We start from the raw sequence: 21,902 nt of genomic DNA, 5'->3' as shown, positions 1-21,902 counted from the left end.
CCTGAGGCTCATTGTGGTGAGTGAAGTTATCCACGCTGGTTCAGGAGCCTGATGGTTGTGGGGTAATAACTGTTCCCGAACCTGGTGTTGTGGGTCCTGAGGCTGATTGTGGTGAGTGAAGTTATCCACACTGGTTCAGGCGCATGATGGTTGTTGGGTGATAACTGTTCCTGAACCTGGTGGTGTGGGACCTGAGGCTGATTGTGGTGAGTGACGTTATCCAGACTGGTTCAGGTGCCTGTTGGTTGTGGGGTGTTAACTGTTCCTGAACCTGGTGGTGTGGAATCTGAGGCTCATGGTGGTGAGTGAATTTACCCACACTGGTTCAGGAGCCTGATGGTTGAGGGGTGATAACTGTTCCCGAGCCTGGTGGTGTGGAACCTGAGGCTCATTGTGGTGAGTGAAGTTATCCACGCTGATTCAGGAGCCTGATGGTTGTGGGGTAATAACTGTTCCCGAACCTGGTGTTGTGGGACCTGAGGCTCATTGTGGTGAGTGAAGTTATCCACGCTGATTCAGGTGCCTGATGGTTGTGGGGTAATAACTGTTGCTGAACCTGGTGCTGTGGGACCTGAGGCTCATTGTGGTGAGTGAAGTTATCCACACTGGTTCAGGACTCTGATGGTTTAGGGGTAATAACTGTTCCCGAACCTGGTAGTGTGGGACCTGAGACTCATTGTGGTGAGTGAAGTTATCCACACTGGTTCAGGAGCCTGATTGTTGTGGGGTAATAACTGTTCCCGAACCTGGTGGTGTGGGTCCTGAGGCTGATTGTGGTGAGTGAAGTTATCCACACTGGTTCAGGAGCCTGATGGTTGTGGGGTAATAACTGTTCCTGAACCTGGTGCTGTGGGACCTGAGGCTGATTGTGGTGAGTGAAGTTATCCACACTGGTTCAGGAGCCTGATGGTTGTGCGGTAATAAGTGTTCCCGAACCTGGTGGTGTGGGACCTGAGGCTGATTGTGGTGAGTGAAGTTATCCACACTGGTTCAGGAGCCTGATTTTTGTGGGGTAATAACTGTTCCCGAACCTGGTGCTGTGGGACCTGAGGCTGATTGTGGTGAGTGAAGTTATCCATGCTGGTTCAGGTGCCTGTTGGTTGTGGGGTGATAACTGTTCCTGAACTTGGTGGTGTGGGACCTGAGGCTCATTGTGGTGAGTGAAGTTATCCACGCTGGTTCAGGAGCCTGATGGTTGTGGGGTAATAACTGTTCCTGAACCTGGTGCTGTGGAACCTGAGGCTGATTGTGGTGTGTGAAGTTATCCACGCTGATTCAGGAGCCTGATGGTTGTGCGGTAATAACTGATCGTGAACCTGGTGGTGTTGGACCTGAGGATCACTGTGGTGAGTGAAGTTATCCACACTGGTTCAGGAGCCTGATTGTTGTGGGGTAATAACTGTTACTGAACCTGGTGGTATGGGTCCTGAGGCTGATTCTGGTGAGTGAAATTATCCACACTGGTTCAGGAGCCTGATGGTTGTGGGGTAATAACTGTTCCCGAACCTGGTGCTGTGGGACCTGAGGCTCATTGTGGTGAGTGAAGTTATCCACGCTGGTTCAGGAGCCTGATGGTTGTGGGGTAATAACTGTTCCCGAACCTGGTGTTGTGGGACCTGAGGCTCATTGTGGTGAGTGAAGTTATCCACACTGGTTCAGGACTCTGATGGTTTAGGGGTAATAACTGTTCCCGAACCTGGTAGTGTGGGACCTGAGACTCATTGTGGTGAGTGAAGTTATCCACACTGGTTCAGGAGCCTGATTGTTGTGGGGTAATAACTGTTCTCGAACCTGGTGGTGTGGGTCCTGAGGCTGATTGTGGTGAGTGAAGTTATCCACGCTGATTCAGGAGCCTGATGGTTGTGCGGTAATAACTGATCCTGAACCTGGTGGTGTTGGACCTGAGGATCACTGTGGTGAGTGAAGTTATCCACACTGGTTCAGGAGCCTGATTGTTGTGGGGTAATAACTGTTACTGAACCTGGTGGTATGGGTCCTGAGGCTGATTCTGGTGAGTGAAATTATCCACACTGGTTCAGGAGCCTGATGGTTGTGGGGTAATAACTGTTCCCGAACCTGGTGCTGTGGGACCTGAGGCTCATTGTGGTGAGTGAAGTTATCCACGCTGGTTCAGGAGCCTGATGGTTGTGGGGTAATAACTGTTCCCGAACCTGGTGTTGTGGGACCTGAGGCTCATTGTGGTGAGTGAAGTTATCCACGCTGATTCAGGTGCCTGATGGTTGTGGGGTAATAACTGTTGCTGAACCTGGTGGTGTGGGACCTGAGACTCATTGTGGTGAGTGAAGTTATCCACACTGGTTCAGGAGCCTGATTGTTGTGGGGTAATAACTGTTCTCGAACCTGGTGGTGTGGGTCCTGAGGCTGATTGTGGTGAGTGAAGTTATCCACACTGGTTCAGGAGCCTGATGGTTGTGGGGTAATAACAGTTCCTGAACCTGGTGCTGTGGGACCTGAGGCTGATTGTGGTGAGTGAAGTTATCCACACTGGTTCAGGAGCCTGATGGTTGTGCGGTAATAACTGTTCCCGAACCTGGTGGTGTGGGACCTGAGGCTGATTGTGGTGAGTGAAGTTATCCACACTGGTTCAGGAGCCTGATTTTTGTGGGGTAATAACTGTTCCCGAACCTGGTGCTGTGGGACCTGAGGCTGATTGTGGTGAGTGAAGTTATCCATGCTGGTTCAGGTGCCTGTTGGTTGTGGGGTGATAACTGTTCCTGAACCTGGTGGTGTGGGACCTGAGGCTCATTGTGGTGAGTGAAGTTATCCACGCTGGTTCAGGAGCCTGATGGTTGTGGGGTAATAACTGTTCCTGAACCTGGTGCTGTGGAACCTGAGGCTGATTGTGGTGTGTGAAGTTATCCACGCTGATTCAGGAGCCTGATGGTTGTGCGGTAATAACTGATCCTGAACCTGGTGGTGTTGGACCTGAGGATCACTGTGGTGAGTGAAGTTATCCACACTGGTTCAGGAGCCTGATTGTTGTGGGGTAATAACTGTTACTGAACCTGGTGGTATGGGTCCTGAGGCTGATTCTGGTGAGTGAAATTATCCACACTGGTTCAGGAGCCTGATGGTTGTGGGGTAATAACTGTTCCCGAACCTGGTGCTGTGGGACCTGAGGCTCATTGTGGTGAGTGAAGTTATCCACGCTGGTTCAGAAGCCTGATGGTTGTGGGGTAATAACTGTTCCCGAACCTGGTGTTGTGGGACCTGAGGCTCATTGTGGTGAGTGAAGTTATCCACACTGGTTCAGGACTCTGATGGTTTAGGGGTAATAACTGTTCCCGAACCTGGTAGTGTGGGACCTGAGACTCATTGTGGTGAGTGAAGTTATCCACACTGGTTCAGGAGCCTGATTGTTGTGGGGTAATAACTGTTCTCGAACCTGGTGGTGTGGGTCCTGAGGCTGATTGTGGTGAGTGAAGTTATCCACGCTGATTCAGGAGCCTGATGGTTGTGCGGTAATAACTGATCCTGAACCTGGTGGTGTTGGACCTGAGGATCACTGTGGTGAGTGAAGTTATCCACACTGGTTCAGGAGCCTGATTGTTGTGGGGTAATAACTGTTACTGAACCTGGTGGTATGGGTCCTGAGGCTGATTCTGGTGAGTGAAATTATCCACACTGGTTCAGGAGCCTGATGGTTGTGGGGTAATAACTGTTCCCGAACCTGGTGCTGTGGGACCTGAGGCTCATTGTGGTGAGTGAAGTTATCCACGCTGGTTCAGGAGCCTGATGGTTGTGGGGTAATAACTGTTCCCGAACCTGGTGTTGTGGGACCTGAGGCTCATTGTGGTGAGTGAAGTTATCCACGCTGATTCAGGTGCCTGATGGTTGTGGGGTAATAACTGTTGCTGAACCTGGTGGTGTGGGACCTGAGACTCATTGTGGTGAGTGAAGTTATCCACACTGGTTCAGGAGCCTGATTGTTGTGGGGTAATAACTGTTCTCGAACCTGGTGGTGTGGGTCCTGAGGCTGATTGTGGTGAGTGAAGTTATCCACACTGGTTCAGGAGCCTGATGGTTGTGGGGTAATAACAGTTCCTGAACCTGGTGCTGTGGGACCTGAGGCTGATTGTGGTGAGTGAAGTTATCCACACTGGTTCAGGAGCCTGATGGTTGTGCGGTAATAACTGTTCCCGAACCTGGTGGTGTGGGACCTGAGGCTGATTGTGGTGAGTGAAGTTTTCCACACTGGTTCAGGAGCCTGATTGTTGTGGGGTAATAACTGTTCCCGAACCTGGTGCTGTGGGACCTGAGGCTCATTGTGGTGAGTGAAGTTATCCACGCTGATTCAGGTGCCTGATGGTTGTGGGGTAATAACTGTTCCCGAACCTGGTGGTGTGGGACCTGAGGCTGATTGTGGTGAGTGAAGTTATCCACACTGGTTCAGGAGCCTGATTGTTGTGGGGTAATAACTGTTCCCGAACCTGGTGCTGTGGGACCTGAGGCTCATTGTGGTGAGTGAAGTTATCCACGCTGATTCAGGTGCCTGATGGTTGTGGGGTAATAACTGTTCCCGAACCTGGTGGTGTGGGACCTGGCTCATTGTGGTGAGTGAAGTTATCCACACTGGTTCAGGACTCTGATGGTTTAGGGGTAATAACTGTTCCCGAACCTGTTAGTGTGGGACCTGAGACTCATTGTGGTGAGTGAAGTTATCCACACTGGTTCAGGCGCCTGATGGTTGTGGGGTAATAACTGTTCCTGAACCTGGTGCTGTGGAACCTGAGGCTGATTGTGGTGAGTGAAGTTATCCACGCTGGTTCAGGAGCCTGATGGTTGTGGGGTAATAACTGTTCCTGAACCTGGTGCCGTGGAATCTGAGGCTCATGGTGGTGAGTGAATTTACCCACACTGGTTCAGGAGCCTGATGGTTGAGGGGTGATAACTGTTCCTGAACCTGGTGGTGTGGGACCTGAGGCTGATTGTGGTGAGTGACGTTATCCACACTGGTTCAGGACCCTGATGGTTGTGGGGTAATAACTGTTCCTGAACCTGGTGGTGTGGAACATGAGGCTCATTGTGGTGAGTGAAGTTATCCACGCTGGTTCAGGAGCCTGATGGTTGTGGGGTAATAACTGTTCCTGAACCTGGTGCTGTGGAACCTGAGGCTGATTGTGGTGAGTGAAGTTATCGACGCTGGTTCAGGAGCCTGATGGTTGTGGGGTAATAACTGTTCCCGAACCTGGTGCTGTGGGACCTGAGGCTCATTGTGGTGAGTGAAGTTATCCACGCTGATTCAGGAGCCTGATGGTTGTGGGGTAATAACTGTTCCTGAACCTGGTGCTGTGGGACCTGAGGCTGATTGTGGTGAGTGAAGTTATCCACACTGGTTCAGGAGCCTGATGGTTGTGGGGTAATAACTGTTCCTGAACCTGGTGGTGTGGGACCTGAGGCTCATTGTGGTGAGTGAAGTTATCCACACTGGTTCAGGAGCCTGACGGTTGAGGGCTAATAACTGCTCCTGAACCTGGTGGTGTTGGACCTGAGGCTCATTGTGGTGAGTGAAGTTATCCACGCTGTTTCAGGAGCCTGATGGTTGTGGGGTAATAACTGCTCCTGAACCTGGTGGTGTGGGACCTGAGGCTCATTGTGGTGAGTGAAGTTATCCACGCTGGTTCAGGAGCCTGATGGTTGTGGGGTAATAACTGTTCCCGAACCTGGTGGTGTGGAACCTGAGGTTCATTGTGGTGAGTCAAGTTATCCACGCTGGTTCAGGAGCCTGATGGTTGTGGGGTAATAACTGTTCCCGAACCTGGTGGTGTGGAACCTGAGGTTCATTGTGGTGAGTGAAGTTATCCACACTGGTTCAGGAGCCTGATGGTTCTGGGGTAATAACTGTTCCTGAACCTGGTGGTGTCGGACCTGAAGGCTCCAGAATGCCAACGACCAGTGTGGATAACTTCACCGCATGTCTCGGTGTAAACCGGCCCTGGCCTCAAGGCGTACTAACCTGTCTTCCCCGAGCACGCGGCCAAGCAGCTCTCCTCAGAGACGTAGTTGTTCTTGTTGCCGCCACAGCCGCCGTAGATGAAGGACCGGCAGGCCTGCTGGGCAGGGTCGTAGTACCATCGCGGGAAGGCAGCACGGCATTTCCCCGTCACGGCCGGAGCATAGCAGCTCTCTGCAGGCACAGTCAGAGGCTCAGTGCCCACCCAAACACACCCCTGCAAAGTCATTCCAACACCCGCATCCGCCACCCCAGGAAGCCGAGCCCCCGCCCGCGTCTGCAGCCACACTAACGCCGTACCTTTATCCTCACCGGATAAGCTGCTTGCCTGCGGTTTGGAGACGACTGCTGTGGAACAAAAAAAAAGACGTGAAGTCACACACACACACACACACAGTGCTGGGGGGACTCGGCAGGTCAGGCAGCATCTGTGGAAATGAATAAACAGTCAACGTTTCAGGCCGAGACCCTTCTTCAGGACTGGAAAGTAAGTGGGAAGACGCTAGAGTAGGTGGGGGGAGGCTGGGGAGAGGGGAAGGAGGTTAGCTGGAATGTGATAGGTGAAGGCAGGTGGGTGGGAAAGGTAAAGGGCTGGAGAAGGAGGAATCTGATAGGAGAGGAGAGTGGACCATCGGAGAAAAGGGAAGGGAAGGGGGACCCGGGGGAGGTGATTTGCTGGTGAGAAGAACAGAAAGGTCAGAGTGGGGAATAGAAGAAGGAATTCCTTCATCAGAAGGAGAAATCAATAATCATGCCATCAGGTTCGAGGCTACCCAGATGGAATATAATGTGTTGCTCCTCCACCCTGAGGGTGGCCTCACCTCGGCACAAGAGCTGGCCACGGGCTGACGCATTAGAATGGGCAAACACGAGGATGCTGGAAATTCAAACAACAACGCACACAAAATGCTGGTGGGACACCAAAGGGTCTCGGCCAGAAACGTCGACAGCGCTTCTCCCTACAGGCCACAGCCTGGCCTGCTGTGCTCCACCGGCATTTTGTGTGCGTTGTTGTTGCATTAGAACGGGAATGGGAATTAAAAGATTTGGCCACCGCGAAGTCCAGCTTGTGGTGAATGGTGCTTGACGACTTACCTGCAACCATTTTCAGACAAAATGGAGAACACTGGTGGAACTAAGTGGTCTGTGGAATTTCAACCACCGAGCGGTGCGCGACAACAACCGTGCCGAGACAGATCAAAGGCAGCTTTGGCACAGCCAACCATCAAGGAAAGAGAAGTTTCAGAGGGAACACCAGAGGGTGGGAGCCAGGGCAAAGAGAGACACAAGAGGCTGAAATGGACGGGGGTAACAGGATGGGCAATGACACCAAGGGGAGTTGGAAGGTGAGAGTAGGTCGAGCGAGCTATGGCTTTCCTCTCTGGACTGAAGGTGGATGAGAGGTGACTTGATAGAGGCGTACAAGACGATATAAAGCATCGATCACACGGACAGCCAGAGACTTGTTCCCAGAATGGAATCGGCCAATATGAGGGGGCATAAACTCAAGGATGGAGCATCGGACCTGCAAAAGACGGTGAGAACAGTAGAGAAGATTGTACGGGTCACCCTACCCTCCATCGGGGACATTTATCAGGAGTGCTGCGTAAACAGGACCCTTCGTATTAGCAAGGATCCCACCCGTCCATCCTGGATCCTCATTGACTTTCTACCATCAGGCAGGAGACTCTGATGCTTAAAGGCAAGAACAGTCAGAATGGGAAACAACTTCTTCCCTCAGGCTATTCGGTTTCTGAGCTCCCTGCCACATCGCATTCGAGGTGTCACTGGTTAATCCGCTCTATACCTGACAATATTTGATCTCTGCACTTTGTTTATCTATACGTAATTCATTCATAGATTTAATTACTTTCCTAAGTTATTGCGTGGTGTGTACTCTGTGTACCACTGTGCTTTACACCCTGGTCTGGAGAAACGTTCTGTCGTTTGACGGTGTACGTGTATATAGTTGAATGACAATAGACTTGACTTGAAGTACACGTAGGTTTTTGTTTTACACGGGCGTTGGTAGAGGCAGATACATTAGGGACATTCTCAGATAGGCTCATGGATGATAGAGAAACGGAGGGCTAGGTGGGAGGGTTACATTGGTGTGGCCATCCACATGCAGGACCGATGTAAAAACCCCAGGCAGTGGACACTTTCCATTGTCTGGTTCACTCGATCCCCCAGATGCATTCAGTAGATTGTAAATGTCATGGACTGGGAAAAGGCAGAAAGGAAAGTTTTGTTAAATTCAGTTTGTTTAGAACCCCTACCACTCCTGAAATACGCAACTCATGAACTGTTCCTCCTCCACTCCACCCCCCTGTTCACGCCTGATTCTGATTGTCGAAGCCGCTTCTGGTGTGATTGGTCAGTTTAGAAGCTGCAGCGACTTTTCTCACCGGATAACATCCTGGTCTCCAGTTTCAAATATCCTGGATATATTAAATAGCACACGGAATGGGCATGCCCCCTTCTTGCATTGTCTAAGGCAAGAATGTACGTGATGATCAGGAATGTCTGGTCGAATTTTTACCGTTTGTAAATAAATGATTAATATACCTATTCAAAGCCAGTGCATTTCCTGTCTCACATGCCAAACTCACCAAACCTTATTCCACATTACAACTCCTCCTCCCCGTTTGCTCTCCACCCCCTCCCCATTAACTCCATCTGCTGCCCCCCAGGGCCACCCCATTCTACTTTCTCTCCTTTCCGGGACTAGCTGTGTTATGTTACCTGGGATCAGATTTCAGGCCAGTTCTGGTTTAACAGAATGTCACACGTGCTGAACAAGGCTGCAGGATTTTACAAAACAGACCCAACCCAAACAAAGCCAGGAATTTGTTCATTACAAAAGCTGAACACTGAGGTGGGGAATCAGTGCTTCAAGTCTGCAGGCCACACCCCGTGTGCTGTGTGTAGTACTGCCCTTGTTTTCCAATGGCAGAGCAGACCTGATGGCCTGTCAGCTCCTATGTCCTGTGGCCTCTTTTCAGAACGTTAGCACAGCTCTGCCAGTGGGGCGGAGATACGTCTCCACCAAAGGAGGTGAGAGGCGCTCCTTCCCTCTGCTAGCCTGCAGGTCACCCTTGGGCGAGGTGTAGCACCTACTTATCCCCCCTGCCCCGGATCAGGGTCATGTGAAGCCACGGGAGCAGGTGGTGGACGGTCGTACGAGCAGCCGGTGCAGATCACAAGTCCTGGTCATGTGACCACTGACACCAGGCAGACAATCTCTGCAGAGTATTGATAATGGCCTGTCTCGTAAAGACACTGCCCAGAAGACTACGTCAAACCAGTTCTGTAGAAGAATTTGCCAAGAACAACCATGGTCATGGAAAGACCATGATCCCCAACGTCATACAACACGGCACAGAATGATGGTGATGAGTGTAATTCAGAGAAGTTTTACAAACGATGGGGATAGGTTTGCTGCCTTGTGGTTGGACGGGCTGGCTTTCTATTTCCAGATCAGATCCAATTATTTACCTCGCGCACAGCGAAGTGCATCATTGGCATTAACAACCAACACGGCCCAAGGGTGTTCTGAGTGGCAGACTGCAAGCGTTGCCACACATTCCAGTGCCAACATACAGTACTGCGCAAAAGCCTTAGGCACATACATACAGGCAGGGTGGCTAAGATTCTGCACAGTACTGTAATAAGTTTATGGACTGCTGCCTCTCAAACTCCAACCCTACGTCCTCATCGTGAGAGGTGGAAACCGGTAAGGCTGGCCGACAGGGCTCAGGTGAAGCTGTACAGGCCAACCCCCTGTACAGTGGATACAATGGATTACAGAGACGTTGATCAACTCCAACCGTCCCATCGACTTTGAACGGTGGAGACGGGAGCTCATCGATGGTCTGTGCTCGCTCCACTGGGAGCTTCGGCCCAAGTAAAGTTGGTAGGTACTGTACTGCTGCAAAACAACCCAACTTCCTGACAAACGTGAGTGAATGTAAACTTGATTCTGATGTGGACTGAGAGTGGGATGGGGGCAGGGAGAGGGGAATCATGGTTGGGAAAAGGGGAAGGGAGAGGGGAGGGAGCGGGAAGCAGCAGAGACACGTTCTGCAATGATCAATAAACCAATTGTTTGAGCCATGTGGTGTGGGTCTTCGGGTTTCTGTACCTGAGGGGGAACAACCGTAGGCAGTTTAAATGACTCGGCATGGACAAGATGGGCCAAAGGGCCTACTTCTGTGCTGTATTCCTCTGTGACTCTAACCCCCAACTCACCCCCAATTGCCCCTAAAACCACCCCTACTTACCCATAAAATAACAAGCCAGAGCCACAAAGTTGACAGACTCTGCAGTTCAGTGCCATCTTAACCGGGAGATGTTCTACACACCAGGTTCGGGAGTTTGGGAAGGAGGGAGATGGGACTGAAACACAAGATCCCAAGAGGTCTTGATAAGATGGATGGGGGGGGGGGGGGGGGGGGGGAGGAAGAGGACGTCCCCTCTTGTGGGAGGATCCAGAACTGGAATCATGCACTTTAAACAGAAGAGGTAATCTTCCCTTTTCCCCGGAGGGTTAAATCTTTGGAATTCTCTTCAACAAACAATGCTGGAGACAGAGTCTTTGAATATTTTTGAGGCAGCAATGGATGAGTAAGTGAGAGGTTGCCAAGGCAAGAACATGGAGCTGTGGCTACAACTAGATCAGACCAGATCTCACATTGCATGACAGGAAACCAAAAACCAAACACTGTAAATTAATTTGCATGCACTTTAACAGCAAGGAGGAAGAGGTTTCACTTATTTTGAAAGCCCAGTTAGAGTAGCCATTGGGAGGGTCTTTCCTACAATGGGGCGGGGGTGGGGGAGAGACTTGGACCAGAGGATACAGCCTCAAAGTAGAGTCATGTCCCTTTGGAATGGAGATGAGGAGGAGTTTCTTTAGCCAAAGGGAGGTGCATCTGTGGAATTCATTGCCACAGGCGGCTGTGGAGGCCAAGTCATTGGGTATATTAAAAGCGGAGGTTGACCGGTTCTTGATTAGTCAGGGTGTCATTGGTTAAGGGGATGGAGTTGAAAGGGATAATAAATCAGCCATGATGGAATAGTAGAGCAGACTTGATGGGCTGAATGGCCTAATTCTGCTCCTATGTCTGATGGCCCTTTTTCTGTGTGTGAACTTGCACATCTGCAATGCTGCTGGAAGCTTTTAACATTGTACCTGTACCTCTGGGTGGCGGGGTGGAGATACATCTCTACCAAAGGAGGTGTGAGGCGCTCCTGTCCTCCGCTAACCTGCAGGTCACCCTTGGACAAGGTGTAGCACCTGCTTAGTGCCCCCCCCCCAAATCATGGTCACATGAAGCCACGGGGGCAGGTGGTGGACGGTTGTACGAGCAGCCGGTGCAGATCACAAGTCCTGGTTATGTGACCACTGACACCAGGCAGATAATCTCTGAAGAGTATTGATAATGGCTGGGGTCACCCGTCTTGTAAAGACACTGCCCAGAAGAAGGCAGTGGCAAACCACTTCTGTAGAAAAATTTGCCAAGAATAATTGTCATATGACATTATTACCCATGTTACATGACTCAGCACATAATGATGATGACGGTGTACACCTCACTGTTCTTGGACACGTGATAAAGATCAGAAGCAGGTTTAATATCACTGACAGGTGTTGTGAAATTTGTGTTTTGCAAAACATAAAATTCTACAAATTACAATAATGTATATTAAAAATACAGAAAGAGAACAAAAATAGTGAGGCAGAGGGGAAGGTGAGTGTGTGCCTCCAGGCTCCTGTACCTCCTCCCGGGTGGTGGCAATGAGAAGAGGGCATTGGGTGGTGGAGGTCCTTAATGATGGATGCTGCCACCTCGTAGCATCATCTCTTGAAGATGACCTCGATGCCCAAGTGAACTTGTCCAGAGGTTGAGGGTTGACCAGGAGGAGAGGAGGGCCTTCCTGTCCATACACACTCCAGAACAACTCAGTGGGAGCTCTAAAACAGGCAACTCTGCACCCCCATCACTTACCCGCTTTGCAATGCTGGAGGTCTGATTCATCCAGGCAATGTGCCTTCCCATCACAAATCTGGTCAAAGGGGACACAGCAGCCGTCACCGCAGCGGAATTCATCAGCCGAACACTGCCTTGAACATTCTGCAACGACAGGATGGACGTTCTCAGGCGCAGGATAAAGACAACAACACTCTAGCTGCTCATTAATGCAAATATCTAACCAGCCAATCACGCGGCAGCAACTCAGTGCTTCGAAACCTGCAGACGTGGTCAAGAGGTTCAGTTGTTGTTCAGACCAAAAATCAGAATGAGGAAGAAGGCGTGTGAGTGTGTTGGCCTTCATCAACCACGGGACTGAGTTCCAGAGCCGTGAGGTGATGTTATATAAGAACTCGGTCAGATCTCACTTGGGAGTGCTATGTTCAGTTCTGGTCACCTCACTACAGGAAAGATGTGGGAACTATAGAGAGAGAGTGCAGAGGAGATTTACAAGGATGCTGCCTGGATTGGGGAGCATGCCTTATGAGAATAGGTTGAATGAACTCGGCATTTTCTCCTTGGAGTGACAGAGGATGAGAGATGACTTGATGGAGGTGTATACGATGATGAGAGGCATTGATCGTGTGGATAGTCAGAGGCTTTTTCCCAGAGATGAAATGGCTAACACAAGGGGCCATGGTTTTAAGGTGCTTAGAAGTAGGTACAAGGGGGACGACAGGGGTAAATTTTTCAGAGAGTGGTGGGTGCACTGCCAGTGATGGCGGTAGAGGTGCATACAATAGGATCTTTTAAGAGCCTCTCAGATAGGTACATGGAGCTTAGAAGAATTGAGGGCTATGTGGTAGGGAAATTCTAGGCAGTTTCTAGAGGAGCTTACATGGTCAGCACGACATTGTGGGCTGAAGGGCCTGTAATGTACTGTAGATTTCTGTAATTCTATGAACTTCTTTAGCCAGAGAGTGATAAATCTGTGGAATTCGTTGCCACAAGCGGCTGTGGAGGCCGTCATTGGGTGTACTTAAGGCAGAGGTTGACAGATTCTTGAGTGGTTTGAGTATAAGGCGTACCAGGAGCCAGCAGGAGATTGGGGCTGAGAGGGAAATGGATCAGCCATAACAAAATGGTGGAGCAGACTCATTAGGACAAATGGCCTAATTCTGCTCCGATTTCTAATGGTCTTACGGTCTAATGAAATTATAAAGACAAGGAACTCTGCAGAGGCTGGAAATCCAGAGCAACAGACAAAATGCTGGAGGAACTCAGCAGGTCAGGCAACATGCAAGGTAAGGGAAAGGAACGCCACCAGACCTGGCCCTTTGGCCCATGAATTTGTGCCGTACTAACCCACTCAATCAGACTCTTACAAAGCCCTGCGTTTTTCATTCGTCCATGTGCCTCTGAATTAAAGACTGTGCTGACGCAAGGACCAGGAATCATCCGGGGTCCTGGACTGGAGATGGGCAGAGATCTCAGGAGCTGGGCAGGAAGGAAGGGCAGAATCCTGAGGTGAGAGGGACTCTACAGGGCTTGGAATCAAAGTCCAAAGTAAATTTATTATCAAAGGAGGTAGATGTCACCACACGCGACCGTGAGATTCATTTTCCTGTGGGCATCTACAGGGAAGTAGAGAAATGCTGCTACACTGGGGGGCAGGAGTGAGCGCGGGGCAGCCCGAGACCATTCCATAGCATTACTATCCAATCAACAGCATTACTTCAGCATACTATTAAAAATCTCTTAAATGTGCCTACAACAATTTCAGGTCCAAATCCACATTTGTTATCAAAGTTACTACACACAACCCTGAGATTCACTTTCTTGTAGACATTTATTAGGAAAAACAAAGAAGTATAATAGAATCTATGACAAACCACACATAAGCAAAGACTGGCAAAACAACACACACACACACACACACACACAAAATGCTGGAGGAACTCAGCAGGTCAGACAGTGTCTATGGACAGAGTAACACACACAAAATGCTGGAGGAACTCAGCAGGTCAGACAGTGTCTATGGACAGAGTAACACACACAAAATGCTGGAGGAACTCAGCAGGTCAGACAGTGTCTATGGACAGAGTAACACACACAAAATGCTGGAGGAACTCAGCAGGTCAGACAGTGTCTATGGACAGAGTAACAAACAAAATGCTGGAGGAACTCAGCAGGTCAGATAGTGTCTATGGACAGAGTAACACACACAAAATGCTGGAGGAACTCAGCAGGTCAGACAGTGTCTATGGACAGAGTAACACACACAAAATGCTGGAGGAACTCAGCAGGTCAGACAGTGTCTATGGACAGAGTAACACACACAAAATGCTGGAGGAACTCAGCAGGTCAGACAGTGTCTATGGACAGAGTAACACACACAAAATGCTGGAGGAACTCAGCAGGTCAGACAGTGTCTATGGACAGAGTAAAACACACAAAATGCCGGAGGAACTCAGCAGGTCAGACAGTGTCTATGGTCAGAGTAACACACACAAAATGCTGGAGGAACTCAGCAGGTCAGACAGAGTCTATGGTCAGAGTAACACACACAAAATGCTGGAGGAACTCAGCAGGTCAGACAGTGTCTATGGTCAGAGTAACACACACAAAATGCTGGAGGAACTCAGCAGGTCAGACAGTGTCTATGGTCAGAGTAACACACACAAAATGCTGGAGGAACTCGGCAGATCAGACACTGTCTATGGACAGAGTAACACACACAAAATGCTGGAGGAACTCAGCAGGTCGGGCAGCAATGACGGAGATGAATAAACAGTCGATGTTTCAGGCCGAGACCCTTCCCCTGGACTGAGAAGGAAGGGGGGGTGGGGGGGAGACTCCAGAGTGAAAAGGAAGGAGGCTAGCTGGAAGGTGACAGGTGAACACGGGTTGGGGAAGAGTCCCGGAAGGCTCTAATGCGACGTGCCTGCAATGCTGCTGCAAGAACACCTGTGCATAGTGACGTTGCATTGGGACTTCAGGCCCCCATCAGCTTCTCAATGCTGTCCACCTCTTAGCTCAACTGCACGAAGCAAAAGCACACTTACCTTTCAGGCCCAACACACTTCTGCTTACCAACGGCACCACGTTGCTGAACGGTTCTGAAAGAGAGAAAGGAGAGGTCAGTACCCACAATGGGAATTCCATCAGGGCAGACCCAGTTTGGGCGGTGGACGGAGATACATCTCTACCAAAGGAGGTGTAAGGTGCTCCTTCCCTCCACTACCCCTGCAGCAAGGTGTAACATCTGCTTAGACTCCATACCCCCCAGCAGGTGGTGGATGGTCGTATGAGCAGCCGGTGCAGATCACAAGTCCTGGTGATGCGATCACTGAAGCCAGGCTGACAATCACTGAAGAGTTTTGATAATGGCTGGGGTCACCCATCTTGTAAAGACACTGCCCAGAAGAAGGCGATGGCAAACCACTTCTGTTGCCAAGAACCAGCACGGTCACGGAAAGACCGTGATCACCCATGTTCATGCAACACGGCACGGAATGAAACGAAGACCCAGTTTGCTCCTCAGCACAACATTTTACAGAGCCAGAGATTTGGAGATACCGAGTTCACTTTGGAGAACTCGGGAGATCTTTTGGCCACGGTACAGCAGTGCAGTAGCTAGTATAACAGGTTACAGAGCCAGCAGTGGAATTCCGTCCCTGCTGCTGCCTGTAAGGAGTTTGTACGTTGTCCCCATGAGGTTCCTCCAGGTGCTCGTTCCCTCCCACAGTCCAAAGACGTACGGGTTACGGTTAGTGAGCTGTAAGAATGCTACGTTGGCACTGGAAATTATGGCAAGACTGCGGGCTGCCCCCAGCACAATCCGCAGGCTGTGTTGCTGATACAAAGGACGTATTGTGATAAAGAAAGTTAATCTGATCTTTAAATATGCTCTAATTTCACTCACTAGTGTGATAGAGGGAACATGTGAGAAGCAATTCATTATTTTAAAAAAAACACAAGTTGTGTTCACATTTTCTACATTGCTCTCACATAGTCTCAGTGGCCACTTTATTAGGTACAGCTGCTCGTTAATGCAGATTTCTAATCAGCCAATCATGTGGCGGCAACTCAATGCATAAAAGCATGCAGACACTGTCAAGAGGTTCAGACCAAACATCAGAATGGGGAAGAAATGTGATCCAAGTGACTTTGACTGTGGAATGATTGCTGGTGCCAGATGGGGTGGTTTGAGTATCTCAGAAACTGCTGATCTCCTGGGTTTTTTCATGCTCAACAGCCTCTAGACTTTACAGAGAATGGTGTGAGGAACAAAAACAAGTTTTGTGGGTGAAATCACAAGAGGTCGGAGGAGAACGGCCAGACTGGTTCAAGCTGACAGGAAGGCGACAGTAACTCGAATAATCTCAGAGGGAGAACATGAAAACTCCACAAAGGCAGGACCAGAGGCCAGGACTGAACTCGAGTGGCGGGAGGTGCGAGTCAGCAGCACTACCTGGAGCACGGAAGGCTCTGAGCAAACAGGGGAAATGGACCGGTCGGCTCAAAGGGCCTTTTGCACTGCTATGTGACGAAGAGGCCCCAGCGCAGACCCACCAGGGGGCTTTTCGGAAGCGCGCACCCCCCACCCACCCCGCCAGCACAAACCTGTGATTTTGCTGCAGGCCTTCTGGCACTCCTCTTCACTCTCGTAGTTGTTCAGGTTGGGCTGGCAGCCTCCGTAAGTAAACTCCTGGCACACCTTTTCCGTGGCGTTGAAATACCACCGACTAAATAAGGCACGGCACGGGCCCTTCTTCGAGGGGCTTGTGCAATCCACTGAAAAATGAAGCTTAAAGTCATTCAGGAACATCACAGCAAGGTAGCCACAGGAGCATCAAGTCTTTACAGATGGATCGGGCCTTGCATTCCCAACAAGTCACATTGCAGCAGCCCCCCACCCCCCCCATTTATTTATTTATTGAGATACAGCACAGAATCGGCAATCCGCTATTTAATCCGAGCCTAATCATGGAACTATTTATAATGACCAATTAACTTACCAACCGGTACATCTTTGGCCTGTGGGAGGAAACCGGAGCACCCGGATGGTCAGGGGGAGAGCGTACAAACCCCTTACGGGCAGCAGGGGGAATTGAACACCCAACTGTGACTTCCCGGGCTGTAAAAGCATTGGGCTAACCACGACACTACCAACTGATTATTGCCAGGTATCAAGGGAAGGCACAGGAAGGAGCTCGATTTGCACACGCTGTTAATTACCAAGTGTTTCTAGTTGCTCATCTTTCTGTTGCTCCTTTGGGCGACTTTGAATCGGGGAAGCCTACAGATCATGAACACTGAGCTGAACTGAATATGGACTCCTTCAATTTTGTGTTTTTATGTTCTCTGTTTCTGCTCGTTCCTTCTTGTTGCTGTTAGTGCAATTTGTTTTGGGGTTTTTTGCGCTTGGGCCGGGGGGGGGTTGATGTTTTTCTTGGAATGGTCTTTGTGGCTGTCTGTGGTGAAAACGATTCTCAGGGTTGTATACTGCACACGTACTTTGAATCCTTTAATACAACCAGATCAGTTCATTACACGGAATGCTGAGATAGTAGAAATTCAACATTCAAAATAAATTTATCAGAGTACGTGTGTGTAGCCATTTACAACCCTGAGATTCATTTTCCTGTGGGCAGACTCAGCAAATCTATAGAATAATGAGCAGAACAGAATCACTGAAAGACCACATCAACTGCACAGGCATTAGCGGCAGACCAATTGACTTGAAAAGAGAGAGAGCTTTGCATAGGTCGGGGAGGAGAGTTTAAGTAAGGAGTGTTTCATGGGGGTCAGCGCATTAGTGGTGGACCAATCAATTCGCGATTCATTAGCAGGAGCAAATAAAAGTAAAGCAGGGTCAAAGCGGAGGGGCCATTGTGTGAGTGGGCCAGTGTAGGAGTGGGAACTTGAGGCTTTGGCGAGGAGGCACGGGTAAGTGGCAGGTAAGGCTGTTGTAGCGGTTGAATGAAAAGTCACTAAGTTACAGCTAATTAAATAAAGTAGGGGTGATGCAGGATCAGGTGATGTGCTGTAGCTGTATGATGTGGGAGCTGGTGGACCCCATTGTGGTCCCTGGTGACCACATCTGCAGCAAGGGTTGGCTGCTCGAGGAACTCGGGCTCAGAGTTGCTGAGCTGGAATCTGAGCTTCAAACACCGCGGCACATCGGGGAGGGGGAGAGTTACCCGGACTCTCTGTTTCAGGAGGCAGTCACGCCCATGAGATCAACTGTCTCAAGTTCGGTCTGGGTCGGAGGCGAGAGGCTGTGACTGTGAGTGAGGCGGGTAGTGGGATCCCAGAGACGGTGCTGGAGGAGCCTCAGCCCGTGAGCTTGTCCAACAGGTCTGAGATTCCTGCTCCCGTGTGGGTGAGAGTGGGGGCTGTAGGAAGGATGATCAGCCTAACTGTGGCACCGTGGTTCAGGGAGCCATTCAAGAGGGGGAGAGAAGGGAGATGTAGTGGTAATTGGGGATAGTACAGTCAGGGGAATAGACAGAGTTCTCTGTCGTGAGTATAGAGCATCCCGAAGGCTGTGTTGCCTCCCCAGGTTCGGGACATTTTATCTGACCTGCTGAGGGATTTTCAGTGGGAGGGGCAAGATCCAGTTGTCGTGGTTCACGTGGGTACCAATGACATGCGGAGAATGAGGAAAGAGCTTCTGCTGAGGGAATTTGGCATAGGGTCAAGAAGATTAGAGAGTTAAATGCGTGGCTCAGGGATTGGTATGGGAGAAGTGGGTTTGAGTTCATGGTAAACTGGCATCAGTACTGGGGAAGGAGGGAGCTGTACCAATGGGACGGGTTCCACCTGAACCGTGATGGGACCTGGATCCCAGTGAATCGCATCACTAGGGCTGTGGATAGGACTTTAATCTAAATCATAGGGGGTGGATTCAACAGGTTGGAGAAGTATGGATAAAGTAAAAGAAAAAGTGTGGATAAAGATAAAGAAAGAGCAAAAGATAACAAGAGAAAAGTAAGAGTGGAGTGAAGAAAAGTCTGGTGTAAAAGAGTAAAAGATGTCAAGATTTTAAAAGCACAATGAGTGTGAGGGCACTTTATTTGAATGCCTGTAGTATTTGAAACAAGGTCAGTGAACTTGTGGCACAAATCAGCACAAAGGGGCATGATTTAGTGGCTGCAGGGTGGAGAGAAATATCCGAGGCATGTAAGAATGGAACAGCGGTTATCATGGGGGACTTTAACTTGCACCTAGATTGGGTGAGTCAAGTTGGTCGAGGCAGTCTTGAGGAGGACTTTGTAGAATGCATCCGTGATTACTTTCTTGAACAGTATGTTACTGAACCTACAAGGGAACGTGCTATCTTAGATCTGGTTCCGTGCAATGAGACGGGTAAACTTAGTGATCTTGTAGTTAGGGATCCTCTTGGAAAGAGTGATCACAGTCTGATTGAGTTTCTCATACAAATGGAGGGTGCAATAGTTCAATCTAAAATCAGTGTATTATGCCTAAACAATGGAGACTACAATGGGACGAGGGAGGATTTGGCGGGTGTAGGCTGGGAACACTGGCTGTTTGGTGGGACAGTTGAGGAACAGTGGAAGACTTTCAAAGAGATTTTTCACGGTGCTCAACAAAAGTATATTCCAATTAAAAGCAAGGAGAGTAAGGATGGGGAGATCCAGCCTTGGATAACTAAGGAAATAAAAGAAGGCATCAAACTGAAAGCTCGTGCACACTAAGCTGCCAAGAGTAGTGGGAAACTGGAAGATTGGGAGAACTTTAAAAAGCAACAAAGAACCACCAAGCGAGCAGTAAAGAAAGGGAAGCTAGATTATGAAAATAAACTAGCGCAAAATATAAGAACGGATAGTAAAAGTTTTTATAATTATATAAAGCGGAAAAGGGTGGCTAAAAGTGAATGTAGGTTCTTTGGAGGACAAGAAGGGGAAACTGATATTGGGTAATGAGGAAATGGCCAAGGCTTTGAATGACTATTTTGTGTCCGCCTTTACTCTGCAGGACATGTCTAACATGCCAGAGAGAGGAGAGGACCTCCATACAATCGCTATCACTAAAGAGGCAGTGCTGAGCAAACTTGTGGGCCCGAATATAGGCAAGTCCCCTGGCCCTGATGGAATGCATCCCAGGGGAATGAAAGAAATGGCAGAAGTTATAGTAGAGGCTTTGGTGATAATTTACCAAAATTATCTGGACTCTGGACAGGTCTCGACAGATTGGAAGATGGAGAATGTCACACCACTTTTCAAATCAGGATGTAGGCAAAATGCAAGTAACTACAGCCCTGTTAGTTTAACATCTGTATTCAGGGACAATGCTTGAAGCAATCATTAAAGAAGAACTAGTGAGGCATCTGGAAAGAAATGGATCCATCAGGTAGATGCAGCGTGGATTCTGCAAAGGCAGGTCCTGTTTGACAAACTAACTGGAGTTCTTTGAGGATATAATGAGCACAGTGGATAGAGGGGAACAGATGGATGTTATGCACTTGGATAAGGTGCCACATAAAAGACTTATCCATTAGGTAAGGATACAGAGTTGGGGGTGATGTATTAGCATGGATAGAGGATTGGTTAACTAATAGAAAGCAGGGAGTTGGGATGGGTGTTACTCTCGTTGGCAATCAGTGGTGAGTGGGGTGCACAGGGGTCAGTGTTGGGCCCGCAAGTATTCACAATATACATTAACGATCTGGAAGAGGGGACCGAGTGTAGTGTATCTAAGTTTGCTGATGATACTAAATTGAATGGAAAAGCAAATTGTGCAGAAGATACGGAGAGTCTGCAGAGGGATACAGATAGGTTAAGTAAGTGGGCAAGGCTCTGGCAGATGAGTAGAATGTTAGTAAATGCAAGGTCATCCACCTTAAAAGGAAAAATGAAAAACCAAATTATTACTTGAATGATAAAAATTACAGCATGCTGCTGTGAGGGATTTTAGGAGTGTTTGTGCATGAATCACAAAAGATTGGTCTGCAGGTGCAGCAGGCTATCACAAAGGCAAATGGAATGTTGCCCTTCATTGCTAGAGGGATTAAATTTTAAGAGCAGGGAGCTGATGTTGCAACTGTACAGGGCATTGGTGAGGCCGCACCTGGAGTACTGCGTGCAGTTCTGGTCTCCTTACTTGAGGAAGGATATACTGGCTTTGGAGGCATTGCGGAGGAGGTTCACCAGGTTGATTCCAGGGCTGAGGGGATTAAGACTATGAGGAGAGATTGAGTTGCCTGGGACTGTGCTCACTGGCATTCAGAAGAATGCAAGGAGATCTTACAGAAACATATAAAATAATGAAAGGGATAGATAGAGGCAAGAAAGTTGTTTCCACTGGTGAGACTAGAACTAGGGGACATAGCCTCACGATTCGGAGGAGTAGATTTTGGATGGAGATGAGGAGGAACTGCTTTTCCCAGAGAGTGGAGAATCTGTGGAATTCTCTGCCCAATGAAGCAGTGGAGGCTACCTCAGTAAATATATTTAAGACAAGATTGCATAGATTCTTGCATAGTAGGAGAATTAAGGGTTGTGGGGAAAAGGCAGGTAGGTGGCGATGAGTCCATGACCAGATCAGTCACAAACTTATTAAATGGCGGAGCAGGCTCGACGGACCAGATGGCCAACTCCTGCTCCTATTTCTTATGTTCTTATAGGGTTGTAAAGAAAGCTTCTGGAATATTGGCCTTTATAAATCAATGTATTGAGTACAGGAGATGAAATGTCATGTTGAAATTATATAAGACCTAATTTGGAGTACAGGAAAGATGTAAATAAGGTTGAAAGAGTACAGAGAAAATTTACAAGATGTTGCCAGGTCTGGAGGACCTGGGTTATAAGAAATGGGTTATGTAAAGGGTTTTTTTTTCTTTGGTACTGTTGGGAAAGGGTTTCTTTGTTTGTTAAAAGCAGGAATGTTTCTTTGTTGCGAGAGAGTGCTGGAAGCTTGTTTGTTAA

General features: G+C 49.0%; 1 protein-coding gene across 3 annotated transcripts in view; it reads right to left on the bottom strand.

Annotated features, from left to right (window-relative positions):
* LOC132402243 (kunitz-type protease inhibitor 1-like) overlaps positions 1-21,902 on the bottom strand; it is a 150,142-nt gene that overhangs the window by 111,539 nt on the left and 16,701 nt on the right. Inside the window, exons 2-7 of one of the 3 annotated variants that reach the window (XM_059985010.1) lie at positions 16,576-16,746; positions 15,015-15,068; positions 11,986-12,111; positions 8,142-8,197; positions 6,275-6,323; positions 5,978-6,148 (exon numbers count right to left, since the gene is read on the bottom strand). In XM_059985010.1, the coding sequence (XP_059840993.1) occupies positions 5,978-6,148; positions 6,275-6,323; positions 8,142-8,197; positions 11,986-12,111; positions 15,015-15,068; positions 16,576-16,746 (627 nt within the window). The remainder of the gene's footprint in view (positions 1-5,977; positions 6,149-6,274; positions 6,324-8,141; positions 8,198-11,985; positions 12,112-15,014; positions 15,069-16,575; positions 16,747-21,902) is intronic. The other 2 variants (XM_059985012.1, XM_059985011.1) reach the window with 2 other exon arrangements.

This window comes from Hypanus sabinus, chromosome 11 (assembly GCF_030144855.1).
Source record: "Hypanus sabinus isolate sHypSab1 chromosome 11, sHypSab1.hap1, whole genome shotgun sequence".
In the NCBI taxonomy this organism is placed as follows: Eukaryota; Metazoa; Chordata; class Chondrichthyes; order Myliobatiformes; family Dasyatidae; genus Hypanus; species Hypanus sabinus.
This window is presented reverse-complemented; position numbering and strand designations above follow the sequence as displayed.